Source organism: Talpa europaea (assembly GCF_964194135.1).
Source record: "Talpa europaea genome assembly, chromosome: 5".
In the NCBI taxonomy this organism is placed as follows: Eukaryota; Metazoa; Chordata; class Mammalia; order Eulipotyphla; family Talpidae; genus Talpa; species Talpa europaea.
Genome location: NC_140071.1, coordinates 211,624 through 227,913, shown reverse-complemented (window position 1 = coordinate 227,913; position 16,290 = coordinate 211,624). Strand labels below are relative to the sequence as shown.

Here is a 16,290-nt window from a genome sequence, read left to right as displayed (position 1 = left end):
CGACTCCTCCCCCACCAGAGTCGGCGGCAGAAGGGCCACCTCAGCCCCGTCACTCGACAGTCATGAAAAAGGCTGTTTGTCTCAGAACAGTCGGCGCGTTCGTCTCACGAGGGAGCCTGGGATTAGCCCCGTCTTCGCGCGGGTTCAGAAAACAGCCACGGGCTGAGCACAGCTCACCAAGCCCCCTGGAGATGGCCGCACAGGCTGGACCCCACCTCCACATCTCACGAGCGGCCTCCCAGGCTGGCGCCGCCGGCGGGGGGGCCATGGGGGGCCAGCGCCAGAGTCTTCTTGAGCTGCCTGTAGCTCCAGTGCAGCTGCTCCACCTCGGCCTGGTGCTGCGCCTGCAGCTTGCTCAGCTCCTGCAGGAGGCGCTCGTTGGTGCTGACCAGGGAGCTGGAGGACACGGGCAGCCTCAGCCGGGCTCGCGCTGCACCGGCCCCAGCCGCGACCTCGACGGGCATCTACCTGGAGCCCAGCTCGGAGGCGCCGGTGCCCCGCCCCGCCCCGGACGGGGTGGGGGAAGCCACATACAGGGGGTCTGCCCCAATGTCCCCCAAAAGGTGTGCCTGACCCTGGTGCCGGCCGACAGCAGCCGCTGGAAGCTGCACCTGAGGCTGTCGCCGCCCGAGCTGGAGAAGGGTGTGGGCGGCCCGTCTCCCACAGACACACCCACGCAGGTGGCCCGGTGCCCGTCCACACAGCCGGCCCCCGCCGCTCCCTCACCCCGAGCCCCTCTGTGGCTCCCACGCTCTCTGCTGACCCGGAACGGGGATAGCCGCACCTCCTCCCAGCTCCCAGCCACCTGCCCGCCCGTCGCCCTGGAGACAGCTCCCCCCAGCACAGCCCTGCTGCAGGGCCCCGTCACAGCGGAGGGACCTGCTTCTCATTAGCTAAGGGAGCTCTGGGGGTTTCCAAGGCAACAGTGACCCCAGGTCCGGACCTGACCGCCCAGCCGGCCTGGACAGCAACACTTGCCAACCCCTCCCCCGCCCCGTGCACCCCTCCTCTCCCCCAGGGTCTTCCCCAGCCCCTGCCCTGTGCACCTCCTGTGGCTCCCAGCCCCACTCCTCGGGCTCCCCAACATGCACCCCCCGCGCACCTGTGGCTCTCCTGCAGCATATGCGTGAGCTCCCGGGCCATGCCGCCATGCTCCAGGAGCTCCTTCAGCTCCACAATCTCGGCCGAGAGCCTCTTCACGCTGGTCTGAAGCCCTGAAGGGGAAGGGCCCACGGCAGCCTCACTTCCCGGCCGAGGACGGTTTGCGTCAGAGCCGCAGCCGCTGGCCGGGACGCCTAGGCCCCTCTGCTGGCCCGCCTGTCCCCCCAGGCGCCACTCAGGCGGGAGCTGCGGCCTCTAAAAAGAGCAGCCTATGTGGCTGGGGCCCCTGGGTGCCCCCTGACGTTGCTGCCCTGCGTGTCCTCCGGCTGTGTCCGCCCAGGGGGAAGAAGCCTCCGGCCCCCAAGTCCAGCACTGGCACGGCCCGGGCGGGCCAGAGGTCACAGGGCAAGCAGTGGCGGCGGGGCAGGACCCAGGCTGCGAGGGCGCCAGCCGGGGGTTCCGAGGAGGGCAGAGGCGGCGCGGGGGGGCCCTGATGCCCACGCTCGTCAAGCACCGGGCAGGCAGAGAGAGCCGGCGGCGGCGCAGCACCCGCTAGAAGCGGCCAGCGCCCGAGCCCCGTGTTTCTGCTCCCCAGAAAGCGGCCAGACCGCACCCAGGCTGAGGGGCTCGCCAGGCTCGGGTGCGGCTGCAGCTGGGGCTGCTTGGGCACCTCGGGGCTGGCCACCAGTCCCCCCTCAACGACGGGGTCAATGGCGAACGCACAGCTGGTGGGGAGCCCTGGGTGGGGCACCAGAGGGGGTAGGACGGGAAGGCCCCAAGGGAAGGGCCATCCTCTGCGCCTGCCCCTCCGGGGACCTGGACCGAGTCCACCTGAAGAGGCAGCTGCCCCCCAGGCTGCCTAGAGCAGGCGGAGGCCATGGCGGCTGCTTCAAACCAGCCGCAGAAAGGGAGAGGCAAGAGGTGAAAGCAGCACTGGGTGCCCGGGGCGGGGGGCTTTGTAATGGAGCGAACCCGCTGAGAACACGGGGCTCGCCACCTCAGTACAGTGACTGGAGAGAACCCGCGGGCGGGCGGGCCCCAGCAGACACGCCCGGGGCCAGCATCACTTCCCGCCAGGCGAGGCCGCGTCTGGGCCTGGGAGGTAGGAGGGGGGACAGATGCAGCCTCCGTGAGACCCCAGCTCCCCCCCAAGGGCACGTGGGAAACAAACAGCCCCCAAACCCCTTCCTTCAAAGCCCAGCATGTGAAATACAAAGTCCACTTTTAAAAATGGCAAAACGCGCGGGAGGAAGCGGAGAGAGGGTGGCAGCGACCCGGGTCTGGAGGGCACGGGCCGGAGAGAGGGCCTTGTACCTGGGGGTGGGGGCGCCTGGCGTGCACGGGCCAGCTCCACGGCCACTGGCGCCCTCGGGGTTGCCCAGAAGGCCCACAGGTCCGGCCTCCAGCTGCGAGGCCAGTCCCCCGCGCCCCCATCGCCACAGCCTCAGTGCCCGCTGCCCGGCGTCGGCTGGAGAGCCCGACTCACCCGAGACCTGCACGCCCAGCGCAGCCGACGCGTCTGCATCTCTTACTTCTCGCTTCATGGTGGACAAAAGCAATTTTAAGCTGCTGTTCTCCTGCAAAGATTTGTCCAGGTGTTGCTTCAAGTCGTCCTAAGGACACAACAAGAAACTTGAAACAGTCGAGTCACGCACTAGACACCCAACGCAGCCTTTCCACCGCGCGCAGGTGTGGTGATGGGCCAAGGCCCAGGCCGGCGGGGGCAGCGCGGGGCTCCCACCGTCCCTGGCTCCGCAAGGGGTGTGCTCCAGCAGGCGCCGCGGCCTGGAGCCAGGACAGCGGCCAGGTGACTGCCTGGCCCCTGCCCTCCAGGACGAGCCCCGTGGGTGCCGGGACTGCCACCCTCTCCCTCCAGGTCGGGGCCCGGGCCCCTGCAGACGCTCGTGGTGGCAGCAGCACAGACCAACCGGGGGCATGGTACTCCCTGGGGAAGCTGCTTGCTCCCGCTCCTCAGCCTGTGGACGGGGCCCTGACAGGGGGCGAGGGCCCAGGGCCATCCGAGCCGCCACCCTAACCCAGTCCCACAGGGCTCCCGGCCGCTGCCCTGGCCCGTGGGGCTCCTGCCCACCCCCTGCTGCCCTCGGGCTGGGGCTCCGCCAGGGCGTGTCTCCTCCTGTCCGGCCCAGTCTCACGGTGTGTCTGATCCAGCCAACTCCGTGCGGCGCGGGGCTCCGTCTCTTCCGCTGCTTCTGGGGGGACCCTGCGCCGACACTCGGCTGGCCACACGGCCAGGGCCTTGCTGCTGCTGCCCTGAGCTGCGCCCCGCGCCGGCCGCAGTTCAGCATGAGGTGCCGTCAGGAAGGGCAGCGCCTGAGTCCCTGAAGCCTGGGCTGCGCAGGGTTCTTGTGGAACCAGGAAGGGGCACCAGCCGCAGGGGACGGGCGCTGGGCTCAGGCTCAGCCGACAGAGGGCCGGGGAGGCGGCGCCGCGGCGGCGTCCCTCCACCAGCCTGGCTCATCACGGGTCCAGCTTTCCCCATTTTGGGGAACAATCTTCACCCCCCTGTTAAGTTTGCCCCTAAATGTTCTGATCTCCCTGATGCCCTCAAGCAGGGCTGTTTTCCGGCTCCTCTGGGATAAACTGGGGGGAGGAGATGCAGCCACACCGGCCCCGGCCCTCGCGTGCTGCGGCTGGGCCGGCGCCATGCTGAACGCGGCGGGGGGCGCTCTGCCGGTGGACCCCGTGACGGGCACTTGACCCCAATCTCTGAGCTTTGCCCAGGAGTGGCCCGAGTGCCTGGAGCCCCGAGTCTGCCACATGGGCGCGCGCTAGGCCACGGACTGCTGGGTCCAGCCGGCTGGTGCTTCTTCAGAGGCCCTTGCGTTTACCGTGACTCGACACAACGGCCGGACGCCCCTGCGGGTGCTGCTGACGCCACCGGGATGCAGCTGCCACGTGGGAACAGAGGCGCCTCCACCCCTCCTCGGGAGAGCCCCAGAGGGTCGGTGCGACCCCCCAGGTCTGCACGTCCAGCAGATGTCGGCCACGACGACGGCTGCTCGGCTGTTCCCGGCCCTGCCTTCCGCTCTCTCGCCCGGCGGCGGCGAGTCTCTCCCGGGCGCCTTCTTGGTGGGAGGCGCTGTGGGGTCCCCCTTTCTTCTCCGGGCGCCCACGGGTGTCCGCAGCAGCCCCGGCTGTCCCTGCAGTGCTGCGCACCCATGTCAACGTCTCCTCTAAAGTTCTGATTTTATTTGAACCTTATTCCTTAGTCCAGGGAAGGATTTGTTGATTTTGCACATTTAGTCAAAGGCCCAGCCCAGCTTGCTGATTTTCCCGGTGGTTTTCCCTTTTCCTTGGCTCCTCCCCGCTCCGGCTCTGCCGTTTGCTTCCTTCTGCTCACTGCAGCTCTGGCTGCGCGCCTCCCTGTGCGGGTGGACGCGGCGGCGGCAGAGGAGGGGCGTGTGCGAGGGCCTCCTGGGCCAGCGGGCGGGGCTGTGCAGTGCAGCGCCGGCTGCCCTTGAGCGCCACCTGGAGGTGGAGGCCCCCACGGGTCAGACGGGACACCGTAGCCCGGCCAGAGAGCAGCGGAGACCCTGGCCGGTGCTCGGCCAGCTGCCGGGGCCCTGGCCAGTGGTCTGGGGTCCTGGGCCAGGTGACAGGGGGCCACAGGGACTGTCTAAAGCCCAGCCTCATCCTCTTCCTGTCTCCCCCAGAAGAGAAGGCAGCTGCGGCGGGGGGGAGGGGGGTGCAGAGATGGGGCAACCGGGGACACCACCAGCTGCAGGTCACTGGCACCTGGGCCTGAGAGTAACAGAGACAGGGGAGGCCCCTGAGGAGCAGCTGGACCTCGGGGGGGGAGGGAGGCCGCAGGGGAGTGCGAGACGGGAGGCCCGTGAGTCAGAGCCCCTCACTGAGGGCCAGGGGGGCAGCAGAGCAGGCCCCTCACCATCTCCTGGCGCGCGCTGCCGAGCGCCGACACCACCTCCCTCATCTTGGCGCTGTGCTGCTGCTGCTGCTGGGCGAGCTGACTCCTCAGAGCCCTGTTCTCCAGAGCCAGGCAGCTCATCTCTTCACGCTCAGCAGCCGAACTGTCCGGGCTTGTCAGTTCCTCAGTGGATGACAGCACGCGTCTCGCCTGAGCTGGGAGCAGGGTCACACGGGTGCTGAGCCACAGCCGTGCACACCGGCTGGCACCCAGGGCCTCCCGCAACCAGGCCCTGTGACGGGGCCCCTGGGCCCCCGCCAAAGGACATGGCCTCTGGGAGTCACGGCCACGAGAGCCCAAGCCCGGGGCACGGTCACGTCTCTAGGGGGTTTGGGGCATCAGCAGTGGCACTCCGTCTCGCCACCACGTGGAAACAGCAGACCCAGACACTGGCGACCAGAGTCCCGGGGAAGCCAGGCCCAGCGGCACCAGCAGCCACGAAGCAGGGCCTCCCGCCCAGCCACCCGGGAGCCGCTTCAGGGCAGTCAGCCCTGGGGTCAGGCACTCCCCGCAGCAGAGTGAGCAGCGACGTCCGAGGGGACGTGAAGGGCCGGGTTGGGACCGGCGCCTGCAACCGAGAGTGGCCTGAGGGCCGAGCAGGCACCCGCTTACCCAGGAAGGCCTCGTGGCTGTGCAGAGACCTGCGGCCGCTCCAGTGGCGGTCCACCAGGTCCAGCAGTGCCTCCAGCCGCGCCAGCTCCAGGGCAGCCTTCCTCTTGGGCGCTGGGGCCACGGGCAACCTGGGAGACGCCTGGAGGGAGGAACAGGGCATTGTCCGAGTGGGCATCGCCCCTGCATGCTCAGGCTCCCGCCCACACCACGCCCCAGCACAGCGACGGCCACGGCCCCGGGCTGTGGGTGGACAGGGCTCCTTCCAAGCTGGATGGGAACAGGACACTTGACGTCCCTGGGCAAGGGGTCGCATCCCAAGGTGTGACCGGGAATGCCCTGGGGCTGCTTTCTGATGTTCTTTGCACGCCAGGGCCTGGTCAGGGGGCGCCTTGTTAAGAAGATGGGAGCCATGGGCGGGAGCGGGAGTATGTCAGTGGACGCGCCCCTTCCTCTGACAGTAATAAGGCCGGGATCTCGCTCAGGTCAGCGCCCTGCGTCCTGCAGCCTCTCCGGGGCCTGTCTCTTCTTCATCAGGGCGTGCTGCTGACACCACCCTGAGTGGTCCTGGGTTTCTGCCCTCCCCCGGCAGCTCCTGGGCAGTGCCAGCCCACAGGGCCCTAGCCTCCCAGGCGACGGCTGACCCTGCGGGCTTCCTCCCCTCCACCGCGGGCGGCTCACAGGGCTCCTGGCATCCACCCCACGCCCCATCCTGGTGGGCAGGGGCTGCTGCCTCCACCCAGGGCCCAAAGGCGGCTCCCAGCCATCCGGACCCCACTGAGCCGCTCCTGTGCCCCCCTCACCAGGGGCTGGGACTGGCTGGCCCTTGGCGGCTATGCCTGGGGCTCAGCTCCCGCCCCCACCGGGCTGGGACAAGACGCCCAAGGCGGACCTGCCCCTTGGAGGGCAGGAGAGCCAGGAACCAGGCAGCAGCCTTCCTGGAGGCGGCGGGGAGCGTCTCTCGCCAAACTCCTTGAGGTTAGCTGGAGCTGAGCGGGGGGCAGGCGCCCCCACGAGGAGGCCGCGGCAGGAGCGCTCCCGGCCGTACTGTCCGGGTCACAGCTGCACTGAAGGCAAGAGGTGCCCCCAGGACAGCCGCCCTCTGGCCACCCTGCGTGCACAGGGCTCCCCCGCAGCCTCACCTGTCTGGCGCTGCCCCAGCTGGGGGTCCTGGGCTCCCCCGGCTCCGACACCTCTTTTGGAGGGAAGGTCTGCTCATGCTGGCCCTCGGAGCTGCTCAGGCCCTCCCCGGGGCTGGCGGGGCTGGCAGGCCCCTCGGGCAGCTCCAGGCAGCTCAGACACTCCTGCTCCACAGGGGCCTGGGCCCGCCCGCCCAGCACCCTTCGCTTCCTGCACTTCCCAGGCACAGGCGGAGGCTCCAGCAGCGTCTGTGCTGACAGACTCGGCCTCTGTGAAGAGGCACCCGAGTCCCCAGAGTCCGTGGGGCCTGTAACAGACATGCCGGGCCCTCAGCACCCGCCACGCTGCGGTTCCGGGCAGCTCGCGAGCACACCGGGTTTGGGCACCACCTGGACTGCGGGAGCGAGGGGGCTCACAGACCGCGCTGGGCAGGCCCAGGCAGGCGCCCCTGGGCCCCAGTGAAGCCTCAGGAATGAGAGCAACAGGCCGAGCCCCAACCCGTGCAGCGGAGGCAGGTCGTCCGGTTGTGCGGCACCCGGGGCACCGACACAGCAGGCTCCCCGGCTCGTCCCTGCAGCCCGTGCATTGGCCACCCCGGTCCCGCCCTGGGCACGTCCACAGGCTGGCCGCACCTTGGGGACCACGGAGGTCCACCTCTCGCTCCTTCTGGCCGGAGCTGGCGCTCCCAGGGGGCGTGCTCAGACCCCACTCGCACTCGGCGATGAGGTTCAGCACCGCCTCATCGTCGGCGTCCAGGGCCAGGCCCTTCTTGGCCGCCGGGTCCTTGCGCCTGGCCCTGCAGAGGCGCGGCCTGCGAGGAGAAGCAGACTCGGTGCTCGGGCCCCGCCAGGGTCAGGCTGGATGCCCCGCGTGGCGCAGAGAACCCCGGAAGACCGCCACGACAGGGCCCAGGGGCCGCCCTCACAGAACCTCCCTGGCTGTGTTTGAGGAAAGTGGGTCCACAGAGGCCTCAGCGCGGCGACCCCAGCAGGCCCAAGAGTGATGCAGGCGGTGGGCACGGCGGGGGTGGGGACTGCTGGCTGGCGGGACGAGCCGACAGGAGTCGCTGTTTCCTCATTACTCTCAGGCTCCTGCAGAAGGGGGCGTGGGTCTTCCTGGGGGTCTCCCATGAAATCCTGACAGCTGGCGCGTCCCGGCCTCTGTGGGGCCGGCCGCCACTCTGGGCGCCAGGTCACCAGCCCTGAGCTGTGTTTCTTCCGCCTCAAGACAACCAGACAAGCTGGAGCAGCGGATGGGACAGCCCTGCATGTCCGAGGCCGCAGACCAAACCTCACCGGAACATCAGTTCTGCGGAGCGAGCTATAGCATCGGAGCAAGCTCCAGCTAACCTCAAGCACACACCGTGCAGACTCGGAGAAAACCATCCTAAAACACAGGACTCTCGTGTGATTTTGAATACTCAGGAAAATCTCGAGAAAACTAACTAGAGAGCTGCAGCGCCCGGGCGTGTGGTGCCTGCAGGTGGGCCCGACGCCCACACCACACAGCCAGGACTGCCCACGGGGGACGCTGGCCGGGGCTGGGGCCCATGTGCGCAGGACAAGGTGGTCCTCACTCCTGCCAGACACGGAAACTGACTCCAAGTGGACCAAAGGCCTAAAATATAAAGCTCCGAGAAGAACACATGGGACAGAAGCGTCTCGCGCCAGGCTTGCGGAGCGACTTCCTGGTGCGCCGCCAGCAGCGCATGCAACAGAAGACGAAACAGTTTAGATGGCGCCAAAATGTTTAAATTCTGTGCATCAAAACCTAACCCGTAGAAACAGAAGATGATGCTTACAGAGCTCACATATCTCGCAACATCCAGAATATACAGACAACTCCTAAAGCTCAACAAAAAAATGGGCCAAGGTCCGGAGCAGCTCTTTCCCCAGAGACACGCAAGGGCCGACAAGCACAGGGTGGTGCTCAGCACACCGACCTCCAAGGGGACCAAACACGGCCAGCCTCGCGGTGACCGGCCGGACACCAGTGCCAGTGAGGGCGTGGGGAGCAGGGCCCTCATGGGCTGGCGGGAAGTGCAAGCTCAGCTGCGCGCCCAAGCGGATCTCTCCAGAAAAGGCAGAAGTGGAATTGGCAGACGATCGCGCAGCTCCGTTCCAGAGCATTCTGAGGACATGCGCCACCACAAGACTGGACGCTTCACGACAGCTCGACGGTAGACCTCGTGGGTTCCTCCACAGTGGAATATTTTTTAGAGACACGGTCACGAGCGACAGTGATAGAGCCAGACTCGGCTCTGGCACCAGGGCTGGAAGTTTCAGAACAGGCTCTGAAGCTCCGAGGGGCGTGCTAAGAGGGCGAGGGGAGTACAAGCAGAGAGATGGGAACTTTAAGGAGAAGAAAAGGTGCCAGAGCAGCGGCAGACTGTGCAGGCCTGGGCAGGGCCGTAAGAGGCTGGGTTTGTGAGGAGAGATTCTCAGCTGAAACCACCAAAACTGAAAAGCAAGAGGAAAAAAAGACACAAACCCCACCAGGATGAAACCCAAGAACCATAGACCACGCCGGTGGGCGCCTCGGGAGAGCCAGGAGACAGGCACAGCTGCCCCTGGAGTGCAGACCTCGGGGGAGGCAGGAGGCCAGAGGACAGCAGCTGCCCTGGGGCCAAGGACGGCAGCGCCAGGATGGCCACTCCTCACACTGGGACGCCCGGGATGGCGGAGGCACCCACGCTCCCTGGACACAGGGCAGCGACGGGAGGCCGGGCAAGGCGGCGGCCAGGGTGCCTCGGGCCTCCATCCCCGTCCTGGAGCCCCATGCTCCAGAGTGCAGCCTCCTGGGAAATAAGGTGTCAGCAGAGTGCCCAGCTCAGGGAGGCCCCCGGGCGGGCACCCATCTGAAAGGGGAGACCCAGTCTGCAGCCGCAGACACAAGCAGGGGAGGGCGGTGCCTGTGGGCGACGCTGGAGGAGACGGCCCGAAGGGCGGGAGGGGCCCGGCATCAGCAGGCAGGAGGAAGCCAGTCCCAAGCCACCACCCTGGCACTCGGGGGCACGGACCCCGGAAACTACAGTGTCATCGTGCAAAAGACAAGTGTGTTGCACAAATACCTTGAATTAAAACACGAGCGCCACGAGCACTGGCAGCACCAGGAGGACACGCCAGGCCCCAGAACAGCCCAAGGAAGCCAGCGGGAGAGGGTGTGGGCAGCAGGAGGCCCAGGACTGCAGACCGGGGGCCCCCACCAGAGCCCAGCAAGGGGTGTGGAAGCCGCCTCGCTCCTACCTGCTGACCCTGAGAAACGCTGGGGAGCTCTGTGGGGAGTCCAGGGAGTCCTCGGATGCAAAGTGCAGCCGGGAGGCTGTCCGCTCGCTCTCTCTCACAGGGCGGTCATCTAGGGAGGAAAGGCCGTGGGGACCAGTGTGCCTGTGGACATGGTGCCCAGCCCCAGGTGCCCTGCAGTAGCAGGGCAGGAGGCATCTTCCCGAGTGTAAACGGCGCCCCTCATTGGCCCGGCACGGCCCGGGACCAGCCCCAGCCTCTTGGGCCTCCCCCTTGGGCTGACCTCACCCAGCACCCCCGCACCAGGCAGGCGGCCAGAGCGCCCTCTGCAGGCCACACGAGACTCGCACGCGCTGCCCTTCTGGCTCCTCCTGCACACCCGACAGGGTCCCACAGGCTCAGAAGGACAGCTGTTCGCTTCCTCCCTGACGGCGGGTGGGTGCAGCAGCTTTGGACACAAGCAGGTGATGCCCATGTGCCCTGGGGGGCTGCCAGGGCTCCAGGGCCAGCACTCTGGCCTGCCCGGCTCAGTTTCCGGCGCCAGTCACAAATGGGCAGGCGCGGCGCTGCCAGAGGTGGGGGACAGACAGGATGAGGAAGACACACAGAAGCGCCACAGCTGAGATGGCCAGAGGGGGGCTCCCCAGGACCCCTGAGTACCCTCAAACACACGTTGTCCTGCCTCCTCCATCTCTTTGGGGACCCCCGGGGCACACCGCCTAGGGTGCCCGGCCACCGGCCTCCCCAGGCCAGCACCGGCCAGGGCGCCCCTCTGCTGACTGCGGCTCTGCACTCCCTGGGCCTTGCACCGCTGCCTGCCGCCCGAGCCGCGCCCTGGGAACGGCCCTTCCACGGCGAGGTTAGAACCAAATGCCGACTCACGTTCTCCCCAAAGCTCCTGACCCTGGAAAACCCTGTGCGCGTGCCCACGCACCTCTCTGCTCCTGCCCCACTGCCCCAGCGCCTTTAGATGTCCACTGGGGACCAGCAGGTCTGACCTCCTGGGGCTCCTGTGGCCAGCAGGGCCGGGGCTGCTGCTCCCGTGATGCCACAGGAGCCCGGGCCCAGACTTCCCCGGCAGGGAGCGGCAACCTGGGCTGAGGCTGCAAAAATCCCCCACAGTGAGGACCATGACGCTTCTGAAGAGTCAAGACCAACTGTTTGTAAGTTACTTGATTAAACGACGACAAGAAATCAGATGGACCCATTCCACCCGAACATCTAAACATTACACACTGAAATTTAAAGCAGGTATGAAACAAAAGCGCACCTTCAGGGGTCACCACGCCCCACGCGCTCCCACCCGGGCCCGGAGTCACAGCCCACGTGCAGAGGGGCCGCGGGGCCACAGGTGCGGGGCGGAGACGCCGGAGAGAACCCGGAGACATCGCACAGCAGCCGCGGTCGGTCCGCAGCCTCAGCCCAGCCACGGGGAGGGTTGGGGAGTGCCGGGGCGCGTCTCTCCTGGTGAAGCTGCTGGGGCGGGGTCTCGCTCCAGCTTCCCCTGGTCAGCCCCAGGAGATGGGTGCCCCGAGTGACCCCCGCCGAGCAGCCGACGGGCCCGGGGGTAGAGGGTGTGCTCTGCTCCTGGGGCGAAGGGCCACGCCCGGCCACCCCCGCCTGGCACCACCACGCCCACTCGCAGAAGGGTCAAGGGGTGCCCCACGTCCTCCCCTGCCCCGGGCCCCCAAAGTCACGTGCCTGGCTCGGGCTCCGCTCTCCATGGCGGGGGCACCGGAAGGGCCGCGGGCGAGAACAGGGACCGTTCCTCAGGGCGGACTCCGCCGCCATGGTGCTGCCCCTGCTGCCCGTTTGCCTGTGCTACCTCCCAGCAGCTCCCCCACGGTCCCCAGCCCCGGGCCCTACCCAGCCGCCTGAGCTGTGGCAGCACATGCAGCACGAGCAGCCGGCTATCGGGCTCGCACTGCACCACGGGGTTCAGCCGGAGGTCCAGGTCCGAGAGCCGCGCCAGGGCGCGCAGCCGCAGCACCTCCGCCAGCGAGGAGATGCAGTTGTAGTACAGGTTGAGGCTCTGCAGGGCCGCCAGGTACTGGATGCCCTGCCGGCGGACAGAGAGCGGCGCTCACCTCGCGGCCCATCGCGGCGGCAGGCCCGGGCAGCCAACCCCTCACCGCACCAGGAGCTGCCGCTGCGACAGAGGAGCAGGGACGCTTCCGGAACAAACTCAGACACTGACCTCCAGGCTGACCAAGGCGTTGCGTGAGAGATCCAAGGATGTCAGGCCTGTCAGGTGCATCAAGGCGTTCCCCAGGTGCGTGATCTTTTCTTGGTAAGTTCCGGGAACAGATAACGTCCGAAGTTCAGCTAAAGATAGAAAATGATGAGGTTTCACTCTTACTCTTCATTGAACACAAGTCACTGCAATAAAACTACTGTCACAGCATCAGCGCGTAGTTTCAGCAGGCTAAATAAGTCGCTGTAATAAAGCATCGCGGCGAGACACAGTCTCCTCACCGCCTGAGTCACAAAATTAACACGGATTCAGAAACAGGAGCTGGTTACTGGGCTGAGCTTACGTTTACCTCCACAATGCTCTGCTCCCCCCAGATGCTTCTCCCCTGAAGAAGTCACCAAAGTGGGGTGGCGGCGGCAGGCTTGGCACACTGCTGGCTCCGCCCGGTAGGGCAGAGGGCGCCGCCTGCACACAGCGCTGCAGGAGCACGCTTCTGTGACGCCAGCTGCCGGGGCAGACATGCCAGCACCTCCCAGCAGCAGGCATGTAGGGAGCATGCCCTGAATCAAAGCTGGGGTTCGGGTTTCCCTCCCATTCCAGACCAGACAGAGTAGACAGGTCACCGTCCCCCCACTTACGTGACGTAAAACCTGCACAAACACACACGGAGCACTGAGGGGACTGTCGGGGGTTCAGAAAGCCAAGCAGGGAGGCCCTGAGTCGTCTGGGGCTTCTGTTTGCGCTTGTGTCTCCCAATATAAGAGCCAAAGGGGGTGGCGCCGCGGAAACACCAAGGGGTGCTGACCAAAATAAGGGTCAAAGGGCAGTCCCTGACTCCGCCGGCCCCATTCACCCAACACCACGAGGAAGACCTGCCCGCACGCTGGCCCTGCAGAGCAGCCATGGGACCTCGCCACCGTCCGCCTGGTGTCCTGGGGGCGGCCCCACCCGGTCCCAGGCACCTGTGAGGCAGGGGAGGGACAGGAGCCCGGCGACCTACAGCGCCCAGTGGACACCACGGGTGCGATTTACGCCGGAAGCAACTTGTCACAAAGCTGAGAAAACCCACACAGAACACGGCCAGGACACCCGGCAGACACAGCCCTGCAGACGCAGAGATGCAGGGCTGGCTGCGGGGAGAAAGCCCCAGAGGGAGACGCCTCGGGGGCCCTGCAGAAACCACGCGGCCGCAGTTCTTCCAGCGATGAAACAGCAGCAGTACGCCAGAACGCCCGTCCCCCTGAACCGGCCTTGGGATCGGAGGCGAGAGGAGACACACTCCCGCGAAGGGACACAGGGACCAACTGCCTGCCCTCAGACGCCAAGGAAGAGCGGGGGGCCCGGGCAGGAGCAGGGGGCCCAGGCCAGGCAGGCGCGGGCGCTGCGGCGTCACAGGGCGAGGCTGCACGCTGCCCTGCTTGAGCGCCCACAGCGGCGGCCAGCGACCCAGGCACCCTGGGCCTGTCGGGCAGCCACGCGCAAGCCCAGACGCGCCTGTAAACTGCAAGGTGGCAGGAAAGGGACAAAAGAGACAAAACCAAGAGGAAACGGAAAACAAACAAGGGCAGTCGAGCCCCACCACATGGCCTGCATCGCCCCACGAATGGCCATGCTGGGGTGAGTGGACCAGATGCTGGAGTAGGGCAGAGCGGGGAGAACCCTGCAGCTCCACGCATGCGTAAGGAACGCGCCTCAAGCACCACCACCCGGATGGTCAAAGCTCAAGGCAAACAGGTGGGCAAGATCTGTCCAACACCCGGCAGCCCGGGAAGTGGGGTGGACGCCCTGATGTCAGGCGAAGCAGGTGCCCATGGAAAAATGGACAGGAGGAGCACGAGCTACAAGACCACTGACAAGATGGCACGACAGTCTCAACACGCACCCACCAGCACAGCATCCACTGCCAAATGGTCCAATCAGACTCGTGGGTGGGGGGTCCCCGAGAGGACGTAAGCCAGGGTTGGAGGGAGCTGGACAGACGACACCAGCCCCTGAAGAGGAGAGAAGGTTCCATCCTCCGGGGAAAGAGGAAGAGCAGCTCCGGCAGCCGGCCTGGGGGGGTCGGCCCGTCCTGCCTCTGATGTGGCCGAGGGAGCCCAGAGGCTGGCGTTGCCCGGCCTCTCACGGTGGAGACACCCGGCCCTCGGACCCGCCTCTGCGGGACCCGCAGCGACCACCACGGACGCGCTGGGGGAGGCGGCCGCCACGCGTGGCCTCTGGGAGCTCTTTGTCCCCTGTTTGTAAGACGCGCCCCGTGTTGTCCTGGAGCCGGGGTCACGCGGCTGCGCGGGCGAGACCCACAGACGGCGTCTGTCCTCCGTGGGGCCCCGGCCCTTGTGGCCCTCGCCACGGCCCCTACTGTGTGGGTGTGTATTGCTGTGGCCCTTGGTTTTGATTTTTGGCCTTTTGGGGCTCTGGGGGCCTGGTCTCGGAGCCCAGGCAGGTGAGCGGTCGTTCTGACCTCCCATCTGGCCTCCTGCCCTCTAGCCTGTTGTACCCGCTTCACTGGCAGTGCCGGGCCGGAGAGGGCAACAACACGGACCCCAGGGCTCTAGGCCGGCGAGGGGACGGAGCCGCGCTGCGCTACATGAATCTAACCACCTGCGCACACGAAACAATCTCCTCAAGGCAGACACCTGGGCCGGCCGGGATGAAGTGGCTGACCCGGCAGTGGACACACTGGCAGTGGACACTGGGACAGGCGCTTCCCGGCCTCAAGCCCCATCGGGGCGTCCACCCGAGACCCGCGGCGCTCCCGGGCCGGCGCGCGCTCCCCACCCCCTCCCGGGCCGCAGCGCCCTGGAGCCACGACACAGGCCACGACAGCCCCGGGGGGCCGCACAGAGGTGCGACTGGGGTGCAGCGGCGCAGTGGGGCAGGGTGGGCTGGGGCTGCCGCAGGTCACCCCACAGGAAGGGGCACCCACCCGCCTGCCCCGCAGGCCCCGCCCCCGCCGCAGGCCCCGCCCCCGGCCCCGCCCCCACCGCAGGACACGCCCCGCCTCCCGGCCCCGCCCCCCGCCGCAGGACAAGCCCCGCCTCCCTGTCCCGCCCCTGTGCCCGCCCCCGCCGCAGGACACGCCCCGCCCCCCGGCACGCCCCCTTCCCAGCCCCCGGGCCCAGCGCCCTCCTCCGGAACCGTGCGGCCCGGGGCCGGCACCCGGCCTGCCCCGCCCGCCCTCCCGCGGGCGCGCACCCAGGTCACGGTGAGGCGGCAGGCCGCTCTTCTCCCGGATCCTCTCCTCACAGAGCACCAGCCGCGGGCCCGCCGGCGCCATGTTTTCAAACGGCCAGCTCGCGCGCGCGCCTGCGCAGTGAGGCCGGGCTGCAGGCGCCTGCGCCTGCGCGAGACCCGCCGGCGCCCGCGGGCGGGGCCCGGGGCGGGGCCCGGGGCGGGGCCCGGGGCGGGGCCCGGGGCGGGGCCCGGGGCGGGGCCCGGGGCGGGGCCCGGGGCGGGGCCCGGGGCGGGGCCCGGGGCGGGGCCCGGGGGGCGAGACTCCGTGGGGGCGGGGCCCAGAGCGCCCCGGCCCCGCCCCGCCCCCCTCAGACGCCGTCCCCGGGCCCCGCCCCGCCCCTCCCGGGGGCCCCGACGCCCCGCGACCCGGGGCCCGGGCGCCGCCGGGCTCTCGCCCTCGCGGGGCTCCCCCGCCCCGTTCTCAGGTGCCCGCGAGCCCGCGCCCGTCTCTGCCGGTGCCGCGCCCCTTGCGGAGGGCGCGGGGCCCGGGTCTGCGCCCCCGCAGGCGCCCCACGAGCGCCCGCCCCGGCCGAGCGCCCCCAACCGGGCGCCCCCCAGCCCCGCCCCGGCCGAGCGCCCCCACGTGGCCCGGCGCGCAGGGGACGAGCGCGGGGGCCGCTGCTGGCCGCAGTCCGGGGGGCTGTGCGGGACGGCGCTCGGGGTGCAGTACGGCAAACGAAACGAGCCCGAACGGCCGTGCCGTCCAGGACGCGGGGCGGGCGTCGCGCCGCGCCCCAGCCTCAGACGGCGCCCCGGCTCGCGCCCGCCGTGCCCGCGCTGGACGCGCTGGACGCCCAGTGTCGCCTCCGCCCGCTGCCCTGGTG

The 16,290-nt window shown here is 68.5% G+C and overlaps 1 protein-coding gene across 1 annotated transcript; it reads right to left on the bottom strand.

Annotated features, from left to right (window-relative positions):
• Positions 1-89: 89 nt before the first annotated feature.
• Positions 90-15,509, bottom strand: CEP72 (centrosomal protein 72; the record flags this gene model as incomplete). Its single annotated transcript, XM_084233877.1, has 11 exons — positions 90-396; positions 1,103-1,214; positions 2,588-2,714; positions 5,009-5,202; positions 5,660-5,798; positions 6,799-7,103; positions 7,429-7,607; positions 10,042-10,150; positions 11,905-12,097; positions 12,236-12,363; positions 15,428-15,509. 11 exons carry the CDS (start codon positions 15,507-15,509, stop codon positions 225-227), a joined length of 1,740 nt encoding a protein of 579 aa, XP_084090003.1. The 3' UTR covers positions 90-224.
• Between the last annotated feature and the right edge of the window lie 781 nt (positions 15,510-16,290).